This window comes from Puntigrus tetrazona, unplaced genomic scaffold, assembly GCF_018831695.1.
Source record: "Puntigrus tetrazona isolate hp1 unplaced genomic scaffold, ASM1883169v1 S000000373, whole genome shotgun sequence".
Classification (NCBI taxonomy): domain Eukaryota; kingdom Metazoa; phylum Chordata; class Actinopteri; order Cypriniformes; family Cyprinidae; genus Puntigrus; species Puntigrus tetrazona.
This window is the reverse complement of record NW_025048028.1, coordinates 250,874-278,798: the sequence shown is the minus strand read 5'-3', so window position 1 is coordinate 278,798 and position 27,925 is coordinate 250,874. Positions and strand designations below refer to the sequence as shown.

Genomic DNA, 27,925 nt, shown 5'->3' with positions numbered 1-27,925 from the left:
ATGAAGCCTGTGGATTTCAGATAGTGTGTGTTTCTGTCATTCAGGGCCCTGCCGCCCGAACCCCTGTCACAACGGAGGGCTGTGTGAACTCAGCGAGACCTACCGCGGAGACACTTTCGTCGGCTATTTGTGCAGGTGTCCTCTTGGCTTCGATGGTGTCCACTGCCAACACAGTAAGAAACTTTGTCATTTTTAGAGACATTTATTTCCACATTTTTACTATAAGAATACTTATGTGTGTATATACATTTTTTAAATATATATATTGAAAAACATTCACACACACACACTTTAAAGCGATTTTTAAAAACCATTTAAATAAAATAAAATTTCTAAATATTTTTTGAGTTATAACTGATATTTTATATATTTATTTTCAGTCATATTATATATACACACAACACAATTAAAGATATTAAATAAAATGCAATATATATATATATATATATATATATATATATATATATATATATATATATATATATATATTCATTATTCACATATGCATACACACTTTAAAATTAAATGAATTTAATTACATTTAAAAAAGGTTTTAAATATATATATATATATATATATATATATATATATATATATATATATATATTTTTTTAAATATAAAAAATAGGTTTTAAATATATATATATATATATATATTTATATTTATATATATATATTTTTTTTTTTGCCTATCACATCAAATTGAAAGTTTATTTGTGTGTACTGTGCATATATATATATATATATATATATATATATATATATATATATATATATATATATATACATACATATACAGTGTATATCTTAATAATATTTACATGTAAATTGCATTTATATATTTACATTCTCATATTTTACATATATATTATTTATTGTAAATATATACATGCTATTTCATAACTATAAACTATAAAATTTGTAAAAATGTAAAAATATAAAATATATATATATTTATAGGAATATACATATAAAAACTACTCAGTTTCTACCTCAGTCAAAGTAGCTCATTTACTTGCATTTTATGGATTTTGCTTCACTAGTGTAGAAACACAAGTTAATGTGAATATCAATGTTTTTTCTGCCAAAGTTTGTCTAAAAAAACACAAACAAAAAAAACCTACAGAATATCGTGCCAGAACACTTAGCAAAGTGACAGGAACATAATTAACAAAGAGCTATTTTTTATCTGTTTGCTGTCAGAGCTCGCTTTTATTTGTTTTGTTTTTGTCCCGATTCTCTTGTTTCTGTGGTTACCTCACACCGCCTGCATTATTCATGGATTGAGAGAAAGAATATTCAGCTCTGTTCTGCACTGCCTAATACTCATCACACATGTGCATCCGTGACCTTAATTTGCACTGTCTCCTGAATTGACTTCTAAGCATGGTCTATAATTAATGCCGGAGTGAAAGTAAAGCTAAGATAAGACACTGAAGCTCGATTAGTAGCAGGGGACTGGGAAACAGACTGAGCAGCCTTATAAAATCTTGGATGTTTGGAGAATGACATCCAGTCTCACTGTTTGCCCTGACACCCATGACCTGCTCAGTTTTTGTGGTAATTAGACTTCACAGCATCCTGACCTCGTGTAGGATGTTCAGCTGAGTGTGAAACAGGGATGTCACTAGACCAAAAAAAAATTGTAGTAGTGTAAAGAGGTTTTAAAAAACAGAGAATTAAATAAAGAAAAAATAAGCAACTGATATTATATTAAAAGTAAACTATAAATAAAAATAATATGCCATGTCAAATGGTAAGAGCTTTTTTTTTTTTTTAAATAAACATCAGTGAAAAAGGACAGAATCATATTTAAATGAGAAAAATCATATTTTAATTACATTTAATTTAGTTTATATAAATTGATGTATGACAACATTTTGCTTGAAGAATTACATCTTTTTATTTTTTTTAAGACCAAACACAAAATTTAAATGACATTAAATTAAAAATACAATAACTGTGACGTCACGTGACTCCAGTTCCTAAAGGGAAAAAATGTATATAATAATATATTATTCTTCTCCCCAAAGTAATTTTTAAATTAAATTCCGTTTGTTCATAAAAAATGAAATGTTTTTATGTATGAAATGTTTTCATTTATGTATTTTTATGAACCAAGAAACCAGTTACAGCAATTACAAGATGAAGTAGGTTGTTAGAAATGGAAAAAATATATTATCATTTAAATAAAAAAATAAAGAATATAACACAGAATATATTATATATATATATATATATATATATATATATATATATATATATATATATATATATATATATATATATAATCTTTAAAAAATTACCTAAATTAATTAAATAAAAATTCTGAAATAAAAACTAAAATTTAAATGAAATTTGTTGAATATATTATTAAATAAAAAATAAATGATGTAAACATAAAACAAAACTAAGAGGAAAAAATGACTCCAGTTAAATTAAAACTATATATCGTCCTTTTATATATTTATTTTTATAAACCGCAAAAAACTGCTCTTTTATGTTGGTGACTTTTACCACGAGCAGACAGACAGAGAAAATTATAAGCATAGGGAGCTGCTCTGAAGAAGTAACCTAGCTAGATCACAATTCATTTTCCATAAGAGGTTCACAGGAGAGCTGGTGCAATCTGGTGAAAGTGCTGTGGAAGAGCCATAAAGAAATGAAGTACATGCCACCTCAGGGAGCGCTGCCATTCTCATCTATATCAACTACGCCGGGATCCGCCGCTGGTGCTGACTGAGTGATCGTACAGTTTGAAGCACCACTGACTTCATTAACCTAGTTGTCTTGGCACAAACCAATTTGCGTTTCTTTAAGAAACGAAATGCTGAAATCAGCATGCATTTAATAATGGCACTGAAATGGTTTCCCAGCTGGGCTCTGATCAGAAGAACAGGCAACCAAAAGGAACTTGGGCATCATTTATTAGGTCATAGTCTCTATGTTTTACTATGGAGGAAGCGTCCAGTACCACAAATCCAGCGTGACAGCTGACCAACCCCCCTCTGTTCCTCACACCAATTTACTTGCTTGACTGGCTGGACTTCGGCCCCACAGAGGGAATCCCACCAATCAGGACGAGTTCGTTCTATCGCAACTGACAGCGGTGCTCGGATGCACATGACTAGCATGAAGCTGAATGCCAGTGGTCGTTCCACACTATGAATGAGGAAACGTAAAAAAACAATGCTTTGTTTTGGGGTTATATTTTTGTTTCTGATATAAAATAAGAATTACTACAGTGCCGTAAAAAAGTCTCTTCTGCTCACCAAGGGTGCATTGATTTTTTTTATCAAAAATATTTAGAAATATTATTACAAGAAATGCTTTAATTTTTTTTTTTTTTTTTTTAACAAAAATTTTTATTTATGTAGTTCTAGTGTCACATGATCCTTCGGAAATCATTAATGTCTAATAAAAAGTATAAAAGAACGGCATTTATTTTACACTAATATTATAAATGTCACTTTTGATGTTTAATGCATCTTTGCTGAATTAAAGTAGCCTATTAATTTCTTTCTTTACTGACCCCAAACGTTTAAATGGTAGTGTACAACGCAAAACTAAACTCCAGTACATAAGCCAATTAACATATGACCACTCACATCAATGCTTTTCATAACAGATGGCATTAATAACATGTACTTTCGGCCTTGAAGGTGCAGCATTAAAAACAGCTTGAATAATTAGATTTACACTTACACTCTTTAAAATAAAGGTTCTTTATTGGCATCAGTGGTTCTATCAAGAACCCTGAACATGCACGGAGCCTTTCAAATGCAGAAAAGGTTCTTTATAGTCAAAAAAGCGCATTTGATTTTTTTAAATGTTCTTCAAAATTGTTCTTTTAGGAAGTATTCACTGAAAGGTTCTTTAGGGAGCAAAAATGATTCACTGCAAAAACACCCTTTATTTTTGAATTTACTTTGAATTTATTCTGTTTGGAATGGGAAAATGCTTTTTTAGTGAAACAGAGATCTCTAAAATTTAGGAAAATATAGTTCTAAACTGAAATACATTGGTGTTTACCGACAAAAACAAAACAAAACATGAAAATCCGCCATAGATTTACTAAGAAAGGAAACCCAAACTGTAAAAAAAGGTTATTCAAAGATTATTGGAGTAAGATTCAATTCAATGTGTTTGATAGTTTGTGAAACCATACTGTGAAAACTGTGTGCAGACCACAGTATCAGGCGGATTTAGGCTAGTATAGCAACCGCATAGCAACATGTTAAAACGACTCGGAAAGCTTTTGCAGCAACGCTCTGGAAACCTTCCACAGCGCTCAGCATCGTGAGCGAGACCCACTCACATTTACCTCAGAAAAATGAAAGTCTGGTTTTGAAACTGCAAATCCGGTTCTTTTGCATATAACTTCTGCCAGACGATGAAGTCGTGTTCCTTTAGCTTTTTCTTAACACCACCCCAGGAGAGGATCAGTGCAATATAATCAGATCCTTAAATCCCATATTTGTTGTGTTCGTCCATGCTTTCAGTGCTCATGAGGTGACCCCGTTTAAGCTGTGGATTTGTTTGTTGCCTTCCATTACTCTTCTGTTGTGGTAAACCCAAAGGTGTGGTTTATCTCTGCCAGATACCTGATACAGCTGAGCCTGTGCTCTTGCAGATCCCTGAATTTCTGCTCTGGCGACCCCACGGCTTGCTGTCTGTAACAAGTCTCTCGAGCTCCTTTCGTTCTGCTTAAAAATCAAAGAGAGAGGTAGAAGTCTGAGATGGGACACCACGAGCTCTAACAGTAGTCAGTCTGTCACAACGCCTGCTTGTAAAATGAACAACATACTCTCATTGCAATTACACTTTGGCAATCTTCTCGTATGAAATTGTATGACCTAATTTTTATGTTTTGCTTTGATCTGCTTACATTCCATTAAGTGTTCGGTTTAGAGGTGAAGCTTTTTGCTTAGATTTTTTCTTAAAATCTGTATATTTACGTGCGAAGCAAATCATACCAATTCACCAAAATGAAAAATAATTACTTTTCGGGAAATGAAAAATGATGACTAAACATCCACCCAACGGTGTTCTTTGGGTTTAATTTGTTTTTGCATATTTAAAAAAATAAAACGCTCTTTAATATTTCAGCTGTTTTACGTGGAAAATATGGGTGTAGGATTTACGTTTTTTCACAGATAATTACAAAGAAACAGCAACACATTGGATTAAATGTGGAATTTTAGAAATTTCATAGAAATGTGCTCCAGTAATGCTTTATTTTCAACTACAAAAACTAAAAGAAGTGATATTTCAGAAGAGATCTCAACAACGCCTTAAACTGTGCTTAGATTTGTAAGATAATTCTACAGTCAAATGTCTCAAGTTAAGCTCAAAGATATTTCTTATTGCATTTGTCCAAGAAAAAAGATGCTATTGTATCTCCATCTAAAGGAATTTAAGGAGAAACATCTGAGACAAAGTTGATACTTCAATATTGACGTCCTCAATGAGCGACTATTTAGTATTTGAGAAAAACAGGGGTTCAGGATCGACCCTTTTCACTTAATTATAGTAAACTTCACATACGAATACAAAGAAAAGCCAAGTTTGAATTTGAAACTGTATTTTACTGTAAAATGTTCTTCAAATGATTTTTAACACTGCAGTAATCTCACGATTCCCAAGGAAGAGATTTTTCAGAAGAGATCTCAACAACATCTCAAGACATGTGCTTATTTTTCAAGAAAAGTCTCCAATCAGTCTGAGATCTCAGTATGAACATTTTTTCCATCAACAAATTGTCTGAGCCGCTATGCGCATTCATTTTATAGCTTTATACCATTTATACCAACATGTGTCTATATCTGAAGCAATTCAGCAAGAAACATCTGAGACAACCTTTTTGATACTTAAAACATAAAGAATAATCGAAGTCTCATGCGAGCAACACTTAAGCAATAATATATTCCTCTTCTGTATTTAATGCATAAATAAGCATCCTTCAAACTTGTATGGTGCTAGAGAGTTTTTTCATCACTGTGCAAAAACAACCATAGTGAGATACAATATTTAACCTTTTTGTAACTTGTTGTCGTATTTAAGAATTTCCTGATGCGTCTGTGAATGCCTGCTCGTCTTTTTCAGATGTTAATGAGTGTGAGAAAAATCCGTGCAAAAATGGAGGCAGCTGCACAGACCTGCGAGCAAACTACACCTGCCAGTGTCCCAGTGAATACATGGGTCAGAACTGTCAGTACAGTAAGTGCGAATCAAATTCATCGTCACATTTAATTAAACCCATGTGCTTAAACATTCACCATCAAACCACGCCATCTCTTGAGGAGCAAACTCAAAGTAAAACCGGATTTAGCGTGTATTGGCTTGGGGATGGGAGCCATCTGCCTTCGACGGCTTTTTTTGGGAGAATCTGAGTGAATGAGGCCAGCATGACATTGACTGAGTAGGAAACCACATCACTTGTGTCATTTCCATAATTGAAGGATTCTTTTTTGCTTATTTTTGTCCGTGCAATATTTCCTAGACGTTCGTTCTCTAGAAAGCGTGCCAGTATGCTCGAGAGATACCAATACTATGACTTGTTTGTTGGGATTTTTTGCGCTGACTCGAAACAAGAAGGTCCCAGCTGTAGCTTAACACATCTATGAACATATAATTGAATTAGTTGAAGATTACTGTCATGCTTTTTTACTTACACGGCTCTGAGGAGCGTATATAAAGTTACACCCCCTCGAGAAGGTTTGATTTGCCATCATGCTGTCCAAACACAGCAGCAGAAGCTCCCTACGGGCAAGCCTGAGCAGCCTACGGCTCCTTTTCGAATCTCCGCACTCTGTGCGATCGTTCGGCGGAGATGGTTCAAGCACTCCGTTAATGTTCTCCCCGGAGCACCAGCGAGCGGGCGCCATCTCCGCAGGTGGACGAACCGACGACAGCAACGACCCCAGGGAGGACATCTTAGGCTTCGAGAGCGAAGACAGCATCTCTGTGTGTGAGAGCAAGGACACCGTATCCATCGACGAATCCAAGGACATTGCATCCAAAACGTCAGAGTGGCCGGGTGTTTTTGAGGACAAAACAGAGAAAGATGGCATTTCAGGGGTCGATATGGAGTCTGTGGCGGGAACCAGCGAGAGCAAGAATAATGTTATCGTATTATCACTCGAAACCAAAGAACGCTGCATTTGTGGTATTTCTTTCAAGTGCTTAATTAACTAGTTTGAACAGTTTAAACAGTTTGTTTAATTATTAACTTTATAGAAATAATAATGAAAAAAAAAATCCCTTTTATAGTTTAGAGACTTTTGCAAATTATATGACTTTGACTTTTAAAATTATTTTTCTTTTTAAAGTTTCAAACTTTTTAAAATATCTTTGAAGGTCGAATCCAATCGAGGATTTATACTGTAATAAACTAAAACAAAAAAGCATTTTTGTTACTTAAAATAAACATTCAATTAAATAGCTTACTTTATTTCTACTTGATTTCTTCAAGAAAACATTTCTAATATTTCAATAGTTTAGCTTGATACGCTAAAATAACAAGTAAAATATTTAAATTTCAATTAATAAGCTTTAATTAGTAAGCTGTACATGATTGATTCATTAAAACAAACATCTCATTAGAGTCGTCTGTGCTAGAATCGTACTAAATTGGTAAAGATTTTCGTTTTACTTAAAAGATCCGACACATAAGAACGATCCCTTTAGAAACTGACTTACATGGGTGGTGCTGTAGTGTTTTGATTTAGTAAGAACCGATTCACGATAATCAATCGTTCAGAAATCCGACAATTATCACAATATAATAAAATGTAAGCAACACAATGGAAACAAGTCCCAACACAAAGAAATTAGCACAACAAAACGAAATCTGCGCAACATATTGGAAACAAGTCGCAACACAATGAAATCTGAGCGACACAACGGAAACATGTCGCAACACAATGGAAACAAGTTAAAGCAAAAAGAAATTAGCACAACGTAACAAAATCTGCGTAGCGGAAAGAATTCACAACACAACGCAATCTGCACGAGACAATGGAAGCAAGTCATAACTAAATAAATCGATTAATGGACCAATTCTGTGATTTTCCTGATGCATCGCCAATCTCTCTTGAATCGATTTTAAAGGTAGTTTTCAACAGCAGATCGCGCACTAGGCTAGTTTTTAACTGCACACTCAAACGCTCATGAAGAACAAGCAACGACTCAACAAAATTAGCACAACAAAATGAAATTTGCTCAACGCAACGGTAACAAGTCGCAACTCAACACAGTTAGCGCAGCGTCATGAAATCTTAACAAAACACAATGCAATTAATCCTGTGCGGTGAACTCGTGTCTTTTTCTGAGGACAGGCGTTTAGGAAGGTTATTCGAGCGAAATCTCGCCATTTACTATTTTAAAACATCCTATTTCTCTTACATCTTTTTCTCTGTCTGTCCTCTCAGAATGTTCTGGGCCTTTAGGGATGGAAGGAGGGATCATTTCGAACCAGCAGGTAACAGCTTCCTCCACGCATCGAGCTCTGTTCGGCCTGCAGAAGTGGTTTCCGTACTTCGCCCGACTCAACAAGAAGGGCCTCGTCAATGCCTGGAGCGCAGCCGAGGGCGATCGATACCCATGGATTCAGGTAAGCCTGCCACAATTCGACTGCATTAAATGCTAAATAAACTTTTGCACTTTTCTACAATTCATGAGTGGAATACAAGCAACAGTGATATCAATGCTTGCTAACAACCAACAGATCGCTAGCATCACTTCAGAGCTGTGTGCCATGCATCCAACAAAGCTGTAGCTTTCAAGGAAAAGCATAAACACCCCACGGTAATTAGTTTATACTAGGAGGCAAATCTCATTAGAGATTTCAGGATTTCCAAAGGCATGTCTGTGTGAGATTTCATTAGGACACACAAAGAAAGAACAGTGTGGGTGTACAAAAAATGTTCACAGATTCTGTAATGACTTAAGTGGTAACTGCACACTGCCACCAGTTATGCCCACACAACACCAGCATCCTGGCCTTGTTCTGCTGGCGTCCTGTGTGCGCATTGACTCTATTTTTGTGCCTTTGAGATTAAAGACGGCTTTGATGTCCATATGCTTTTAAATAAGACCTCTATTTGTTGCTGGAAAATTGCGCTACCTGTTTATCTAGTCCTCAGATGTTCTTACTGTTGCTTTTTTTAAAGCTGGTTTTGTGTTTGCATCGAACATCAGGAGGTAATCCAAGCTAGCATGGATTTTCAAATGATTAGCAGGGATCCCCAAATAATAATAATAATAATAATAATAATAATAATAATAATAATTAAGCATGACAAAGATTTTGTTTTGTAAATGTAATTGATTGCCTTTTATATAATACTAAATAGTACTAACTTATTAAAATAAATGAAAAAATTATTACAAATTAAAGAAAAAATAAAACATTTATCAAAAATAAATAATAATAATAAATATTTGAGATCACGGGAAACAATTTTGCTAATGGAAAACAAATAAATATACATATTAATTGTAGTTTAAATTATATAATTAAACTGACAAAATTATAATCAATTTTGACAGAATATTAAAATATTATTCAAAGAAACAGTAGTTTACAGTTTTTGGTGTCATTTTTATTTTTGTATTCAATCAAGCTATAATATTCACAGCATGATTGTGTGTGATATAAAATATTATTTAGCTATTAAAATGAAATATTTGTCTTTTATAGTTTGTTCTGTATCTAAAACAAATGATTTAACAAAAATACATTGTAAAAATAAATAATAATAAAATATGTCTATAATAAATTAGAGTTCAGGTTTTATGACATGTACATGTACAATTAAAATTATAATCCAATAATAAATAATTAAAATTCACTATTGTTTTGATAGCTTTTAAAAATGTGTGTGTGTGCGTACATATGTATAAACATATATATTATATAATATATCACTATATATATATACACATAACCTCCACAAAACCCCTCTCCAGGTGCATGGCTGTCATTGTCTCTACCATAGCAATTTCTGATAAGGACAAATTATGACTCCACAGCCCACAAGGCTTCAATCGTTCATCTTGTGAGCTAAGGCCATCGATTTTGTGCTGTCCCCTCACAGATAAATCTGCAGCGGAGGATGAGGGTGACTGGACTGATAACACAGGGTGCCAAGCGAATCGGAAGCCCAGAGTACGTGAAATCATATAAAGCGGCGTACAGCGACGACGGGAAGGCCTGGAGCATGTTTAAAGTCAAGGACACGGATGAGGACATGGTAAGACGGGGCACGCCGTTCGTTCCAGATGAGATGAGAGAGCCCGGGGGGATTTTTTTAAATTAAGAAACTGTCCGCTTAAGAAGTTCTCCTGCCAACCCGCCCTTCTTTCCAGTTTTTATTTTTATCATTCATACTCTTCTTGTTGTACAAATGTGGACGAGATCTACTTCACTACTTATATGCACCATTCATTATAATGATAAATAAATGTACATAATGATTTGAGCTTAAATTAAAATGATAATATAATATTAAATAATTACAGGTATACATTTTTGTAATAGCAAGTTTCATATTATTTTACTGCAGATGTTCACTGGAAATACTGATAATAATGCCCCCTCGGCCAACTCCTTCAGTCCACCAATCGAAGCGCAGTACGTCCGCATTTACCCACAAGTCTGTAGGAAGCACTGCACGCTGCGAATGGAGCTCCTGGGCTGTGAGCTCACAGGTCGGTGTTTTGAAGCGCGCGGTATTCGTCTCCGACACAGTCCTGGGTTACAATCATGTTGACTCTTGTGATTGTATTTTTCAGGATGCTCAGAGCCCATGGGGATGAAGACCGGACACATCCAGGACTATCAGATCACATCCTCCAGTGTGTTTCAGACCCTGAACATGGACATGTTCTCATGGGAACCATCCAAGGCCAGACTGGACAAACAGGGCAAGGTCAACGCATGGACATCAGCCCACAATGACCAATCCCAATGGCTGCAGGTGAGGAAGATATGAAAAGTGTAGAGCAAGTTTTAGGTACGTGAGATTCAGAAGTGGCGGTGTTTATACTATCAGCCATTTATAAATTATTTTATAATAGATTTCTATTTTAAAAAATAAATGCTAATCTCTCTAACTTTCTATTCATCAAAACATGTATCACGGTTTTTATTCTAAATATTCCATGAATGTTTTCTTAAGCATCAAATCAACATTTCAGAATTATCATGTGGCACTGAACACTTTTTATATAGCGTGTGTGTGTGTGTGTGTGTGTGTATGTATGTATATATATGGGTCAAAGACATTAAGGGGAGACATTTCAGGGAAAAACCCAGTTTTTACATGCACCTGTAAAATTTGAGATTTTGGGCTTTTTGGTTTTTCATACAATATTTTTTTCAGATTAGCAGAAAGAAAACATCCACAAGACACTGTCAAGTGTTTGTTTGAAAGCCCTTTATCTATCTGTGTCAATAGATTTGAATTACAATATATATTTTTAAAGGCTGTTTTCTCAAAATGGGTTTTTTTCTCCTAAACTAAGCCATATATCTCCACTTTAAAACTTTACATTTTTCTTCCTCTCTATATCCTAATGGTTTTTACAGAGGAATTTTTTCATATATAATTTGCTTGATAATATAAAACACTTTATTCCCCCCAAAAACTGTCAAAATGTATTGTTTTCTGTCTTTTCTGATTATTTTTGAATTATGGAGAGACAAAATGAGATTTCTTCTGTAAATTTTGAAACTGTCTCTATCCAGTGATTAGATTATTGTTCTAGAAATGTATGCAAATTAGTGCATATTTCATTAAATGTTTTAGAAAAAATAAATACTTGTTTATTTTGTAATACAAAAAATGTTTGCAATTATCAATGTAATCAGTCCACTAGGTAAGTAAGGTGATAACTATTAGTTAATTTTTTTCCCTCCATCATAAGAAATTCACAAAAGTGTTTTATGTAGTGTTTCATTAAATATAAGTAAAGTGTCTACTTTTGATACGTTTTTGGAGAAAAAAAATCTTACTGACAAATGGGTAAAACCTGTGGCAAAGTGGCAAATTTATTAAAAAAATACCCCTAATTAGGGGGTAAAATAATGTGCCTTTTATTCTTTTAATGTGTCATAAATAGATTTTTACTTTTGGCAAGTAATTTTGACAATTTAAAGCAGGCAGTATTACACATTGATTTTATAATTAAACTCCTTTCCCATATATATATATATATATATATATATATATATATATATATATATATATATATATATATATATATATATATATATATATATATCCTCTAAAAACATAATAATTGATTGTGCTCCAAATGATTCAAGAGATCAGGCTTTGCTCGCGGTGTTTAATTCTGGGTTATCAGAATTTTTTAATAATGATTTATAAAGATCTGAACAGGAAACGCAATGCCAAATGTGCTTGAATATTGAGTTGTTTTTCATGAACTAGATGATGCTTGCCTTATTAAATATTCACAACAGCTGAAGAAACTTTCCTCTTCAGGTTCAGCCTCTAAGCGAGTTAAAAATGTCAAACAGCGATGGTGTTGAAATGAGAAACATACAGTATTATAAGGCAACCAGAGAATATATATGTAGTGATTTTAGGCTTTTTAATTGGGCACCAAATAGTTAATTCAACCAATGGCATCATTTCGTGCTCCAAGTGGGCTGGATTTGTCACAGTGTGGGTGGTAGGATATGTCATATGGCATCATCATTGCTCAATGCATGATTTTCCACGCCACATAAATACATTCATCCTCATGCATTCACTACACTGCAGGATAATCTTTCATTTTTTTAAGTATACAGCCACTCGGGTCAGTCTGAGGTCTGCTACTGTACCACCGAAACATCACTAATCCAACTAAACCGCTAGGCCGCTCATTGTCCGCCGTAATAACGGACAGTAAATCTGAGCTTGTTCTCAGACCCCAGAGCCGTGATGTCATTAAATGGCTGAGTCTGCTGCCATTGAACTGAGATCGGGAAATTGGATCCGAGAGAACAGGCTAATGTATATATTATATTACACCTGCACGCTTGCTCAAACGCTCCTCTGAGATTGCAGAGCTGCTGTGGATGCCGCTCACGTCGGCCCGGGTCAGAAAGCAGAACCCGAGTCCTCATGAAAGAATAATACAGCGAGAGAAAGGCTGTAGTGACTGCACAGCTATATCCTATTCAGAAAAACATTCAGAAAACGGCTGAAGATTTTCATAATATGCCTTAAAATGATTGTTTAATATGAATCTATGCTGTAAAAAGCGATTATTCAAAATTTCATATACAACCCAGTGCATTGTTTGCCATTCTGTGTAATTAATGGTGGCATTGGCTAACAATTCATGAGCAAAAATGTTTTTGCAGTTCATAAAAATAAGGTGTTTCCAGAAACATTAAATTATGTAACATTTAAAATGGCAAGTTTAATATTTATATGTTTATGCCGTACGAATAAACATATTTTTGTAAACTAATTTCAATACTGAAAAAACTATTAACAATAGTTAATAATATTAAAAAATATTATGTTATTTAAAAAAAAATTCTTAAAATAGAGAATTTATTAAAATTATGCAGACATATTGCACTTATAAGTATGTTTTGTTATGTTTCCCCCCCATTATATTCAATACATTTGAATTTATTTAATTATGTATTAAATAATGAGAATTTTGATGTCATAATTTTTAGAGTTCTGAGAACAATATAGTGCTGTGTAATTACATTCTGCTTTGGTTATATTCATCATTTTTAATCTGTTAAAATAGACTTATTCAGATCATTTGAATTATTATTAGAATTAGTCGCATTATCATGATTTACTGTAATTTTTACAGTGCATAAACAGACCCTCCGTGGTTTGGCCAATTCAAAACATCAATAGAAAAAAAAAAAGCAAACAAATTCATAATTTTACCAACCGCAACCATCCAGAAATGCATATAGCGAGCTTAGAGAAGCTGTATTCTCAGGCCTTTAGGCATCATGTCATCTTATTTTCATGAGGCACGGCTTATTTTAATAAAAGCCAAGTTCATTAATCAGGACTGGCTGTTTTAGCAAAAACAAGAAGCTCCAGAGCAGTTAATTACAGCAGCCTTGAAATCCTGTAATACCACTAAAGTAATAGACTTACAAAATTGAGCGGTGTGAAGACGTTCCTGCGGTGTCGGTGACGCTGATTAACTCTGCAGTGCAGAAGAGGGCTGTGATTTAGCCTGACGTCCGTCACTCCGTGAAGGGCAGTGAATTTCAGCTGCATTAAACAGATAACAGGTTGAGAGACGGACCCAACAAAACAGGTGTGAGAATTCTTTTACCTTCAGACAGCTCTCTAGTCTTTTGCAGAGGTATAACCTACTTTACAATGACACTTTTAGGCATGAGCAGAGCTGTCTAAACGGCAGAGTGCCTGATGTTGGATGTGTTGGATGCCCCGTTTCTATTTTTACACAGCTACTCCTACAGTTTTACTTTTAGTTTTTTTTTTTGTCATTTTATTTTGCCGCCGTTGAAATCTATCTTTGAGCTCATGGCACCCGTAACTACACGCTTTACAATGGAAGCCCATTTTCATCATTTCGAAAAAAAAAAATAAAAAATACAAATTATCCTGCAATTCTGGGAAATTAAAAAAATTGATTGGGAAAGCAATCAGAATTTTATTGCATTAATTGCATTCATTTGCAGTTCTGAAAAGAAAAAATATGAATTGTGATAAATCATATAAACTCACAACCTTGCTGATTTTGACAGCGTTGGAAAAAAGCAACTTTTGCAATATTTTGAGTTTTTTTGCACCTTCGGGTTCCAGATTTTCAAATAGTTGTATCTCGGCCAAATATTGTCCCGTTCTAACAAACCAAAGATTTATGGAAAGCAGGTATAATGTATAAATGTCAGACACTTATGTCTGGTCTCGTGATCCAGGGTATATTTTCAAATGTAATTCCCAAAATGCACTTCTGCAGTAATATATCTGCGCTAGAATGCATTATCACAAGACTCTCTCTCTTTCATCACCAGGTGGATTTGCTGATTACCACCAAAATCACAGGAATTATCACCCAAGGAGCCAAAGATTTCGGGCACGTGCAGTTTGTCGGTTCCTATAAAGTGGCGTTCAGTAATGATGGACAGAAATGGCTCATTTATCAGGATGAGAAACAACAGAAGGATAAGGTAGGACACTTGCTGTGTGCACGAAGTGAGATGCAATCAGTTTTTATGAAAGTATTCAGCGATTCTAAAGTATATAAAGTATTTATTTAAATATCTTTTATCAAAGAATTACCCCAGTGATTGTAAGGAATAGATAGAGCTTCTGTGAAGGACATGACGTCAGCATTAGCCGTGAGAAAAATTTCAAGCTCTCAGCATTTTTATGACAATCTCCCACCTTCAGCTGAAGAATCGCCTCCATGCTCTCCATCCGGAGCGGCGGCAGCTGACAAGAGCAAAAGCTTTTCTCAGACACAAAAACTCCAGCAAGGAGTCCTTCTGTGGAGAAAAGAGAGACAATTATTTCCATTTAAAATTCAGCATTGATTTGACAGATACAACCAAGCTAGCGTTGTACATGGCTTCCAGTGTTGCTATGCGGTACATTTTCATTAATATGCATCAATATGCAATGCATAATACATATATGCATACATTAGGGTTTAAAAGTTTGGGTACGATCTATTTTTTTAAAGAAATGAATCCTGAAATGAAAAATATGTATAATGGTTTCAGTGTTATAATAATTATAATAATAAATGTTTCTTAAGCAGCAAATCAGCATTTTAGAAAGATTTCTGAGGGATGACGCTGAAAACTAAAGTAATGATGCTGAAAATTCAGCTTTGTATGACCGAAATACATTACATTTAAAATTATATTAAGATATACAAGTTATTTTAAATAATATTTCTAGCCATTATTCGCGTGAAAAATAAACATTTTTGTTCACAATAGTATATGTGTGTGTAATGTGTATGTTTATTATGTATATATAAATACACACCCATGCATGTATATATTTAAGAAAAAGTTTATATATTAAATATTTAAGTTTTATTTAAGTTATGTTGTGAATGAAATAAATACAGTCCTGGTGAGCATGAAAGACATTAAAAAAAATCACGCCAACTCAGTTTTAAAATGGTGCAGTAGGCAAATATTGTTGTTAATTATTAATACAGATTCATACAGATTTACTCGTTCGGTTGAATTTTTCAGAATTTTCACTTTTCGCTTTTTAGCCACACGATGTGATGTGATCTTTTCTTTTCACAGCCCTTTCTCTGCTCCTTCAACACACAGAGACACAGTTTTGTCCTCGCTCTATCTCTCTCTCTCTCTCTCACACACACACACACACACACACTGTAAGGTCATGAGTGTGGTGCTTTGGGGTTGTTAGTGGTGTTGCCTGGGTAATCTATTCCGACAGCCCTGATAAGAAACAGTCTACTGGAATAGATTCTCTCAGAGGACTAATCTGTGAACGACGTCCTTTAACAAGTGCTATTAAAAGGGCTCAGGTTAAGGGTGTATGAAAGCCGAGCGTCTGCTTTATACGGCCTGTTTTACCGCCACATCTCTGCGCACTTTTAAATACCCGATTCAGCATTTTGTGTTAATTACGCGCTGTCCTTCTGTGTCATTGGCAGATCTTCCAAGGAAACTTTGACAACGAAACACACAGAAAGAACGTATTGGATCCGCCGATCTACGCCCGGTTCATCCGGATTGTTCCGTGGTCGTGGTACGGACGCATCACTATGAGGGCGGAGCTTCTGGGGTGTCCGGAGGAACAGTGAAGCTGCGGCACACTCTACGGACTGCGCAAAAACAACATTTCTAACGGAGATCTTTCAAGGATGCCAAACACGAAAGAGCTTTTGATTACAGTCGATGATAGTTAATGATTGTGATGACTTTGAATGGATTTTCTCTCTCTCTCTCTCTCTCTCTCTCTCTGGAAATTGGCACAACGATGCTTTTCAAATGCTACATCACTGTACAACCGACTACTTTATTTTAGAGTATTATCAGAAATAGTCCAATTGAATTCACTCAGGTCAAAGGTCACATGTTAGAATAGTTCAAGCATATGATATATGAATATAAGGAGGAGCTGAGTACTGTTGCTATTCTTATAAATTTATGTATATTAACTAGTAAATGGTATCATTTGTAATTTATTAAAAATCAATCAAGCAAAATCGATAATTGAGAAGTATGGGAGAGCGGGGTAAAATGTGCGGCATGTCATGATTGACTTCACATAGAATGACACAAAGACACCTAGAACGAAAACAATAATGTTAAATATAGATTAATATAGATTAAATTTGCACTGATTTATGTTTTCCAACTAAAATAACATTTGGATCACACAGTTTTAACATAGAAAAACTAAAAAAGGTTTAATGATTCATATTTCAATACACCAGGTTTATACATTAACCCTCAATAAAATCTATTCGTTTTAATCTCATACATTTTAAATCGCTTGGTTTTACAGCTTGCTATTTTTAATTTTTTGCATGTGAATAAATTCGCTTTATTTCATAATGAACAAATTAAAAAAAAAAGATTCTAAGCAGTTTGAAGAAAGGCATTTTAAAAACACGATTATTTAAAAAAAGATCAAATAGGTGCAATAGTAAAAGTGACCCTGGAGCACAAAACGTAGATCAAGGGGTATATTTGTAGCAATAGCCAAAAATACATTGTATGAATCAAAATGACTGACTTTTCTTTTATGACAAAAATCATTAGGACATTAGGTAAAAAATCATGTTTCGTGATATTTTGTAAACTTCCGGCCGTAAATATATCAAAACTTAATCTCTGATTAGTAATATGCTCTGCTAAGAACATAATTTGGACAACTTTAAAAGCAATTTTCTCAATATTTAGATTTTTTTTGCACCTTCAGATTCCAGATTTTCAAATAGTTATATCTCGGCCAAATATTGTCCTATCCTAACAAACCATACATCAATGGAAAGATCATTTATTCAGCACTCGAACAATAGGCTCTCATGACCGTTTCCGTGATCTAGGGTCACAAATAATAAACCATGCCATAATTTGACCCGATTTATTTATGTATAACTGACATATTCGGTGACACTGTGTCCTGTTATTTTGACATGTTTTTCCCAAACCAAGCCCAAAGCTGGGTTAATATTCAAAACATTTTTACATAATATAATATAAATGACGCGGTTTGCTCTTTTCGGGGTGACACATCTTACCCCACTCTCCTATGTGCAGGTAGAATTACACAAAGTAGCGTTCAGTATTTCATATATAACCACAGCCAACAGAAACAACTTAAAGTTAACATGAAATCAAAACTAAATCGATTCCTGATGGGTTAAATCGTTTTTTTCATGTTACAGACATCAAAGAGTTTCATGTTGACTTTAACTTGAATAAGTGAGAATAATCTTTTTCTTTCCTTCTTTTGTAGTGTTTTTGAAAACCTGTAAATATTTGACAGTATAACGCAAGAGCAGTTTGGTATAATCATATCTATACTAGCTTTCTATTTCTTCATTGCTGTATTCACTGGACAGTTATTGAACAGACCTGATTATACTGTACTATAATAACGCTGAACGGTCTTAACGGTCATTTTAACAATAAAAATCAAACTGAGACCAATCCCGGCAAGAGTCTGAATATGTATAAGGACGTTTAGTTGCAGCCTGACCTTGAGCGTCACATGCATTGGGCCGGTGTTTCGTGTTTTGCGTGTTGCTTTTTATGAATTCCTCACATCTGGTCTAAAGCGGTCTACTAGGTTAAAATCAAGTCCACCTGACTGACCGTCTAAACCAGCACGGACCAGCTAATGACCATTAGTTTGACCGTTAGATGATGGTTTAAAGGTTGAAATCCACTTAACGATCAGAAATGAGCAGCTGGTTTAACTGTATGTGTTTTAGTTAACAATAACGACAGCGCTCGTGATTATAAACGGTCTCTAAATATTTCCTGCCTAAAAGATTGGAGAAACTATGACCACATTGTATGTGATCTATATCATTTGTATTAGTTTTCATGGTAACACGGCGTCATTTATTAACATGAACGAACAATGATCAACACATATATTACAGCATTTATTCATATTAGTTCAAGCGCAACTCATGTTTTAATAATGCATTATTAATATTAATGCATTCTGTAGAAGTACTGTTCAGTCTTAGCTTAACAAATACAGTTAACTAATGAACCTCATTGTAAAGTTTCATTGACTTTTTCTGTTTAGCTTTATTACATACTACATATTTAGTAAATTTGTACTTAAACATATTTATTTTAATTAGTTGCCAAGGCAACATTTCTATTTTCATTTTTTTTTTCATTTGACTGGATTTCTGCTTTATTTTAATTAACAAACATCGCTGTTAATGATTTTAGACCGTCTAAACAAACTGCTTGATTCTGCATCGGCCATTTATGCAGAAACTTCACGCATAACCCTGTAAACCCTGATCTGTAAAAGGATGAAAAAATGAAAATGATTTGAGCGAATTTGAAAAATCACAGAGTTCGTCCGAAGGTGATAATTTAGCAAAGCATCGGACGTTTCCGAGCTTTCAGCGCGTAACTTTAGAGTGCTTTCTTACTGTTGACATTATCAAGAGATGCAGAAGAAGGTCGCCTCATGCATTTTTCATGTGCTTCGGCTCAGAGGAAGAACCTGGGAGATAACCGTGCATTTAATTGCTTCAGAAACCTCATGAATTGACGTTAACCTCTGTCCGTTACAGCTGAGAACATTCTGCGGGATCACTTTGCTCGTTGGTGTTTTATCTTTGCATTGTTGATAAAAGTGTCTGTTCATCACGTCCGTCGGAAGACAAGTGCAGCCTTTTTTCTTCCTTTCTGCTCACAGTCGGTTTGCATCTTTGCACTTGCATTTTTAGACTGGTTTTAAGTGCTCGGGCAGGAGGACCGCTTTCTCTTCAGAGTCTCAATTAGCGCTCCGCCTGAAATCAATCAGATCTATGAACGTTTCTCATCAGACTAAATGATCTATTTGATGAAATGACCCCAGCGTGTGTGAAATCGTGAGCCAGTCCTGAGCGCTGGAGGAGCGGGTGTAAATTTTAGCCTGTAAATCATGTCGAAAGAGGACAGTTCCTCTGAGACCATCTCCATCACTGTCTGAACCACATAAGCAGCTCTGGAAATAACTTACAAGAAAAGGAACCATATAGATTTTTTAAAAAATATTTAAGTTTGCTTACGGCAAAGTATGACGTTATGTGCGCTGTAAGTCAAAAGTAAATCATGCTTAATGACTTAAAACGTTTCCAATAGCATGATACGGTTTTTCAGTTATCATTAATTATTAAACTTTTCAACTGAAAAATCGTACGAACAATTTATAACAACTATATTGATTGCGCTGATCTATTAAATTGAATGTTACAAGGATTATTATATAATAACAGATAACAGACTAAATCCTAAAATATTATGTTGGGGGAAAAAACACCCAAATAATATAAAAAACTTAAAAAAATATTAAAAACTACATAAAAGCAAACAATAACTAAACCTATATATATATATATATATATATATATATATATATATATATATATATATATATATATATATATATATATATATATAACATTTTATTTCCTATATATATATACATATATATATATATATATATATATATATATATATATATATATATATATATATACATTTATATGTATTTCCTAAAAATATTTTGCCTTAAACTCAAATAAACTAAAAACTACAACATAATACAAAGTATAAAGAAAATATGTAATAAAATAAAAGACTAAGCCGTATAAACAAAACTAACTTTTATTATTAATTGATTGCTATTATCATTTTAATTATATTATTCCAATATATTTAATTCTATTATCTAAACTATCTAAAAAAACCTGTGTACTGTGTTAAGCTATTCTACACTTGCCATTGAGTATTATTATATTGATTGCTTCTATTTTGATAATGGATAAAAGCGTCTGCTAAATGACAACGTAAAATAAAACATAGCAAAATATAGACAAAAACTATATGCATATCAGTGATAGTAAAATAACACCCGTTGCACACCAAGGATATAAAATATATATAAAATATAAAAATATATTTGCTCATTATCTACATTTTACTGCTATATAGCTGCTATACTTATTTATTATCTACATTTCGCTATATAGATTTTATTATTATTTTATTAATATGATTATCATGCAGCACTGGTTTATTAGTAAACACTACTACAATAATGACAGCAGGTTTAAAAAAAGAAAGAAAAGTGCATTAATGTCGCCCTCTGGTGGTGATGGGTGTCAATTGCATCAAGAACGCGACCGCCCCCTGCTGGTAGTTTCAGGGCGGTTCAGATTCATTACTATACATAAGTACCGACAGCTTACAACTGCACACGTGAGGTGTGTTACATAAAATATTAAAAACGTCTCCGAATGTAGCGTTTGAACAAATTAGGACAAACTGTCATACCGAGATGAGTGCCGTCACGTCCGCAGACGGGAAACAGTCACGTCTCTGTTAGAGAAGATAGCTTTGGCTCCATTCATTCATCTGTCAATCAGGCCGCGAACACCAGGCACCGGCGCTGGAGACAGGATGTGATGGACATTCATCTCGTGTCAACAGGAAGTAGGGACAGAGGCTTCTGTGAAAACAAAGAGCCCCTTTGGTGATCGCGAGTCAAGAAAGAGCCGCCTGACAATATAATCAGCGAGACATGTCGTGTTAGTTTAAAGATAAAGAAGGTCTCAGATCCGGAACTTGCTAACATGAGAAACCCTGCTAAAGCCTGTTTTGAGTGGTTTCTAGGGCGTTACTAGGTGACTGCGCAAAGCTCGTCTGGCGAAAGGTATAGGCTTGAAACATTTCTCTTTTTTGTTTAGTTTAAAGGCTGCTTTAATTTAATACAATACAGATTTTATATATATATATATATATATATATATATATATATATATATATATATATATATATATATATATATATATATATATATGAAAATAAACGAGCCTATTAAGACATTAAAAAAAAACAATACAAAATAATATATAAAACTTTTTTTCAGCTGGTTGGCAGGGAAACATTTCTCATTTTTTAGCTTAATTAAACTGAACGTAAACAAAAAAAAACACTATATAATCATTTGAAAGTCAAAAAAGTTCGAGGACATACAAATTCACCTAAACTATTCTAAAATAAAATAAAAAATGCAAGGCATTAAAATGCTATATAAAAAGGGGTTTTACATATAATTAAAAAAAGGTGCATTTTTAAAATTAAATCAATAAAAATATGAAACTACACATTTATTTAAAATATGAAATAAAATGTAAAAAAAGGCATTATTTGATTTACTAAAATAAGTAAAACTAGCAATTTATATAAAACAAATAAACACGCTAAACTAAAATAACAAAGTAAAGAAAGCAAAGAAAACATTTCTAATTTGTATTTAGTTTAAATGAATACAATACAGGTCTACAGATTCCATACATATAAAAATAAACAAGCCTTAACATAAAAAAAAAAAAACAGTACAAAGTAAAATATAAACTTTTTTTTCCAGCTGGTTGGCAAGGAAACGTGTCAGATTTTTTATCTTAATTAAACTTAACAAAAGCAAATAAAGTGTCAAAAACATTAGAAAATCATTTAAAAAGAAAATGACAAAAACATACAAATTCACCTAAACTATATATAAAAAAAAAAAATACAAGACACTAAAATGTTATATAAAAACATATAATAAAAAATATATATTTACAAAATTAAATCAAAGTATAAAACTACAAATGTATTTAAAAAAAAAGTAAAGATTTACTTTACTAAAATAACTAAAATTAAAAATGTATATAAAACACTCTAAACTAAACTAAACTAAAATAACAAAATGAAATAAAACGAAAATGAAAATAAGCTAAAAAAGTGGAATTGTATTTCAACGATGGTGAAAGACAAAGTAAGATTGAGCGTTTTTGGACAACATTGTGATTCATGCTGACTTTGAGACCCTTGGCTTCAGAAACTGTGAGCTGTTCTGAGGTGTAACGTCTCGTAGCGGTGGACGCTGGCCATGTGTGTCGTGGCTCTCGAACCCCCCGTGGAATGTTTCCTAACACACGTTCAGCCGACTTCAGCTCAGAGCGGAAATCAGCACAAATAGGCCGTTCATGGCATCCAGCGGCAGAATGTTGATTTTGGGGCGTGTGTCTGTATTACTGGGTGTGTCTGCTGGAAAACTGCTGACTACCGAAAGCAATTAACATGAACATCTGGAAAAATCAGCACAAGTGTAGTACTACTTCCATGTAACAAGCACATCATTGCCAGTGGAACTGTGCTGAACGAGACTGACCCTAATTCACGCTCTGAGAACATAAAATGATGCTGTTAAAACACTAATTAATTACAATAACGAATTAAAATAATAGTAATAATTATAGCTTATATTATAAGTATATAATAAGGCCTACAATTCCTTATTCCATTTTCGTGTGTGCACATAATTTAAATATTCCCACAAGTAAACTTTATAACCAAATTACAAAGACTCACTATCTCTGTGGAGAGACATCATGCCTTTAATGACCTGTAGCTCCTCTTCGTGGTTCACCTCGACCAAAATAGTTTTTTTATTTATTTATTTGAAATTATTCATTAGAATGAAGGATCCTGTGACAAAAAAACATTAAAAATGAAATTTTCCAGACTTAAAACTTTTGAATAGCAGTGCAGATAAATACTGTTATTTATTACAATATATATATATATATATATATATATATATATATATATATATATATATATATATATATATATATATATATATATATATAATTTTTATTTTTTACACAAACGGCAAGCAAAACATAACATATATATAATAATATATAATAATATTTTAAAGTAGAAAGACTGCTATTTAATTATTTAGGTATTTTTCAGGAAAAAATAATAGTAAAAATAATAAATCACAATCATAATAATATTAAAAATAATCACTGCAAGTACGCTGAAATTACTCTTTAAAAAAAAAAAACCCCAGTAAAATGTGAGAGCTTGCCAAATCCCGCCATCATTATATCTCGAGTGATTCCAGGGCATTGTGTCATAAGAGGATCTGAATGGTTATGGGATTGTTTGGTCAGTTTTTTCATCAAACCAGGAACGAAAACCTCTCCTCAACAAGCCAAACTATCAGAGCAATCACAAGCAGTTTGAATAAATGTTTCCTTGGTTCTTTCGCTCTCTTAAAGCGTAAGAAGACCCGAGACAGCAGTAGAGCAACACTAAACACACAGAGCAGTGTTTCCTTCTCTCTGACCGAAAGCCACTTCCTACATGACCATTGTGCCCCGGAGCCGTGACATTTAACCCAGACTGCTGCTACGTGTCTATCCTATTGAGGACTTTCCATAAAGACTTCTGCCAATCACTGGCCAGCAAACTGGATCTTTACAGATACCATGCGTGATGTTTACCGATTCTTCTGAAATTTGCCCTTTACGCATTCCCGCCACTCACGTAACACATCTTTACGACACGATAAGATTATGCAACCCCAGGAGGCCGCTGAGATTTCTGACAGCTCCTAAAACACCCTTGCGCTCTGCCCCCAGCGATTTCAGCAGGCGAGGAAGAAAGTAAACCGCTGCGCTGCGAAATTCCTCGCGCCTCGGTTTTCTATAATGAATCAGACCTTGTAGCCGACATACAGTACCGGCTTTCTAATAGCAAACCTGCGCACCTTGCCTCCGAGAAGCAACCAAGAAAAAAAACGCTTAACGCAACGGAATGCGTTTCTTCCTGTGAGGTACGAACAGCAGAAAGGTGTCTTTGTGTGCTGATTGTAAACAGCAGCGGCTCTCATGTCCGCGTCCCAAAAACAGCACGGGCTTAGAGGAACGTCAAATGTTTTTCTGTCTTCCCGGGTTTTTTTTTTTTGTGGACACAGAGAGTTGACGAACTCTAGTTAGATCTGCTTTGAAGTTGTCAGATGTGTGAAAGCGGCCTTAAAAAGAACGCGCGGAAATGAAACATCTCTCTTTTATACTCAGCCCAAACTTTTATGTGGAGCACAAACGCAAGAATTCTGAGAAGATCGTCTTATAACTGCAGAAATATTTCAGTTACACCGTTAAAAAAAGTGCAGTATTTACTGTATAATCTTGTAAAAATGGTATGGAAAAAAAGTTGCTGTACTATATACAGAGAAAAACTGTAAATCAGACATTTAATGTATTTTTTTTTTTACAGTAAAATGCTGTTAATTGCACAGTTTTTAGAATAATATATAGTCAAAAACTATAAACTGACATTCCCAGAATGCTCTGCATGACATTCCACATTTGAAAGTATTTTGCTTATATAATGTTTTTAATAGTTTGTGTTATCATTTATGTACATTTGGGCTTTATGTTACATCTTCTGTTGTTTAATGAATGTTGCTGCGTTATATATAAGTGTTACTATGATGGTGTTTTGTGTTTGCATGAACGACACCTTCAATATATTATTATATACTTCTGCTTAGGGGCGAAACTACTTGTGATGAGCTTTGATTTTTCCTGTGTAATAAAACCCCCCAAAAACTAATTCAGTAAAAGCCATTTAAGTAAATAATCGTATATGGCACCTAATCTCAGTTTAATCCACTTTTTTGTTGTTGCAAGAATCACAGATTTAATAAAATTTCACTGCATTTTTTTCTAATTTTGTCTGCAAATATATTTGAAGGGCTGCCTATTATATCATCTTTTGTGTTTCATAAGAAAGTGATACAAGTTTAAAATTAAAGAAAAGGCAAAATGTATGAAATATATATATATATATATATATATATATATATATATATATATATATATATATATATAATAATTTACAGATAAACATCTAGATTGCTTGCTCTTGCACAAGTTGCCTCCTCAATGCCAAACTATTTTTAATTCCAACTATCCTGCTATTAATACGTTGTTTTGGATGGTTGTAACCAACCAATAACTCAAGTCCCGTGTATTTTCTCTCAAGCTCAGCTATTAAAAAACATAATCCAAACAGCCTAAAACAGCCAATACATATAACATTCCTCTTCACAGCTTCCTAGAATTTCTTTGGACATGACATACAGTGGACTGAGGTATAATGTAACTGGTCGTATGCCAGAGTCAATAAAGCCCACAGAGAAGCGGTCCGTTCGTCTCCCTGCGGACTGAACTTTTACAGGCTCAGCGTTTGCATACTCTTGTGTTTACGGCCATCCACTTAAGCCTCGGCCAACTTTTGCTTTAAAATTGACATAACACACCTTGACCCAAAACAACAACTTCCCTATATTTGGCTCTTTTGGACACCAAAGTGATGCACGTACTGAAATGCTGGAATGTCGTATTTTCATATTTTGTCTTCATGACATAAGACCACTTGGATGTTGTCTCGCACAGCCAGATTTTTGGCATGAAATGTAGACCACATAGTGTATTCTGGCCAATCACCACCCACTTCCAGTTTACAGTTTCATCATCCTAAATATACTTTCCTTTATGCATTCATATATATACATATATATATATATATATATATATATATATATATATATATATATATATATATATATACATATATATATATATATATATATATATATATATATATATATATATATATATATATATATATATATATATGTATGTTACACAGCATTGAAAAACAATGAATGTTATCCAATTGTTTTTCATGCCATTCAAGAAGGAAAGCAGGAAAGTCGGAAAATGTGGAAGATTCAAGGTTTTTTTTATGTAAAAAGGAAATAAATACTGATTATTTCACACACAGGTGTAAAGCTGAGACTATGCTGGATCACTGCCACACTGGTCATCCCGCTATATTATGAATTATGAATGAAAAATCTGTTCTTCTTACTGCATGTTCAGAGTGGAATTATTCAGCATGAATCATCGAGCAATGATTATGTTTAGTTTTGCAGTTACCTCTTAAACATTTACTGAAATAACAGTTTGTCATGTGGAAAGCAGCTGGGTGAAAGTTTCCTTCTAAAGCTAAAAAAAATGTCTTAAGGTGGAAAAGCGAATGCCGTAATGCTGTCAAAACTCTCTCTCAAAAAAGTGCGCTGAGCGAAATCACCAAAAATAGAGCTGCAACCTTATCTTCGTGCAATGAAGGTATTCAAGAGTGCTTTGAAGCAATGGCATATTACAAATGATATTTTTACCAAATTAGGCTGGAATTAAAACAGCATGCTTTCCAAATTCTATCCAAAAAAGAACATTATGTCAGCCATCATTTTTTCATTTTGACCACATCTACTAACCTGCAGAGGATATCTAATTTCAGATGAAACCATTCTAGACATAATGAGCAAAGCGTCCTTGTGAAGGATACTAACGTTTGTCAGAAAACAGCAGTAAAACAAATGTTATATTTGAAAATCATTTACTTACCGTCACAAACCTACATTTCTTCTGTGGAGCATAAACAGATATTTCGACGGGAAGCATGTGATTTCTATCCTATTTGACGAGAAAACATGTAATAATATTTTTAACCGTTTTGCTATTTTGTCGACAGAAAATGTACCAAAACCAGAATTCACCATATATAAATAACCGTGAGGGGGGGGGAAAAAAACTTATCGCGCAGCTGCTTTTATGTTTCTGTAACTTTGTATGATTCCTGATGACGCGCAGCTCTCTGTCGGCGTGCTCGCGCGCGCGCGCGCGTGTGTTTTCCCGCGGGGTCTGCCTCGTTCTGTGACGTGTGGAAAAATCTGGGAGCATTTCTGATGCTGAAGCCCACCGGAGATCATTCAGCAGGACGCAGAGCACTGCTTCACAA

At 33.9% G+C, this 27,925-nt stretch overlaps 1 protein-coding gene and 1 long non-coding RNA gene across 6 annotated transcripts in view; one reads left to right on the top strand and one right to left on the bottom strand.

The window, feature by feature from the left end:
* The window catches only part of edil3b (EGF-like repeats and discoidin I-like domains 3b), a 22,059-nt gene extending 4,439 nt beyond the window's left edge, over positions 1–17,620 (top strand). For 3 of the 4 annotated variants that reach the window (XM_043231551.1, XM_043231550.1, XM_043231549.1), the window contains 8 exons: positions 45–173; positions 6,106–6,219; positions 8,433–8,614; positions 10,101–10,256; positions 10,569–10,713; positions 10,798–10,982; positions 15,044–15,199; positions 16,675–17,620. In XM_043231551.1, coding sequence (XP_043087486.1) covers positions 45–173; positions 6,106–6,219; positions 8,433–8,614; positions 10,101–10,256; positions 10,569–10,713; positions 10,798–10,982; positions 15,044–15,199; positions 16,675–16,824 — 1,217 coding nt within the window. In that variant the 3' untranslated portion in view covers positions 16,825–17,620. The remainder of the gene's footprint in view (positions 1–44; positions 174–6,105; positions 6,220–8,432; positions 8,615–10,100; positions 10,257–10,568; positions 10,714–10,797; positions 10,983–15,043; positions 15,200–16,674) is intronic. The other variant, XM_043231552.1, reaches the window with a different exon arrangement.
* LOC122333770 lies at positions 3,913–27,925 on the bottom strand. Of its 2 annotated transcripts, none has more exons than XR_006248671.1 (5): positions 27,532–27,925; positions 21,545–21,719; positions 15,417–15,517; positions 14,154–14,273; positions 3,913–4,706 (listed from the first exon to the last, which is right to left on the bottom strand). It is a non-coding gene; the product is annotated as an uncharacterized LOC122333770 (long non-coding RNA). The 2 variants fall into 2 exon arrangements; XR_006248672.1 differs by having other exon boundaries at positions 3,913–4,703.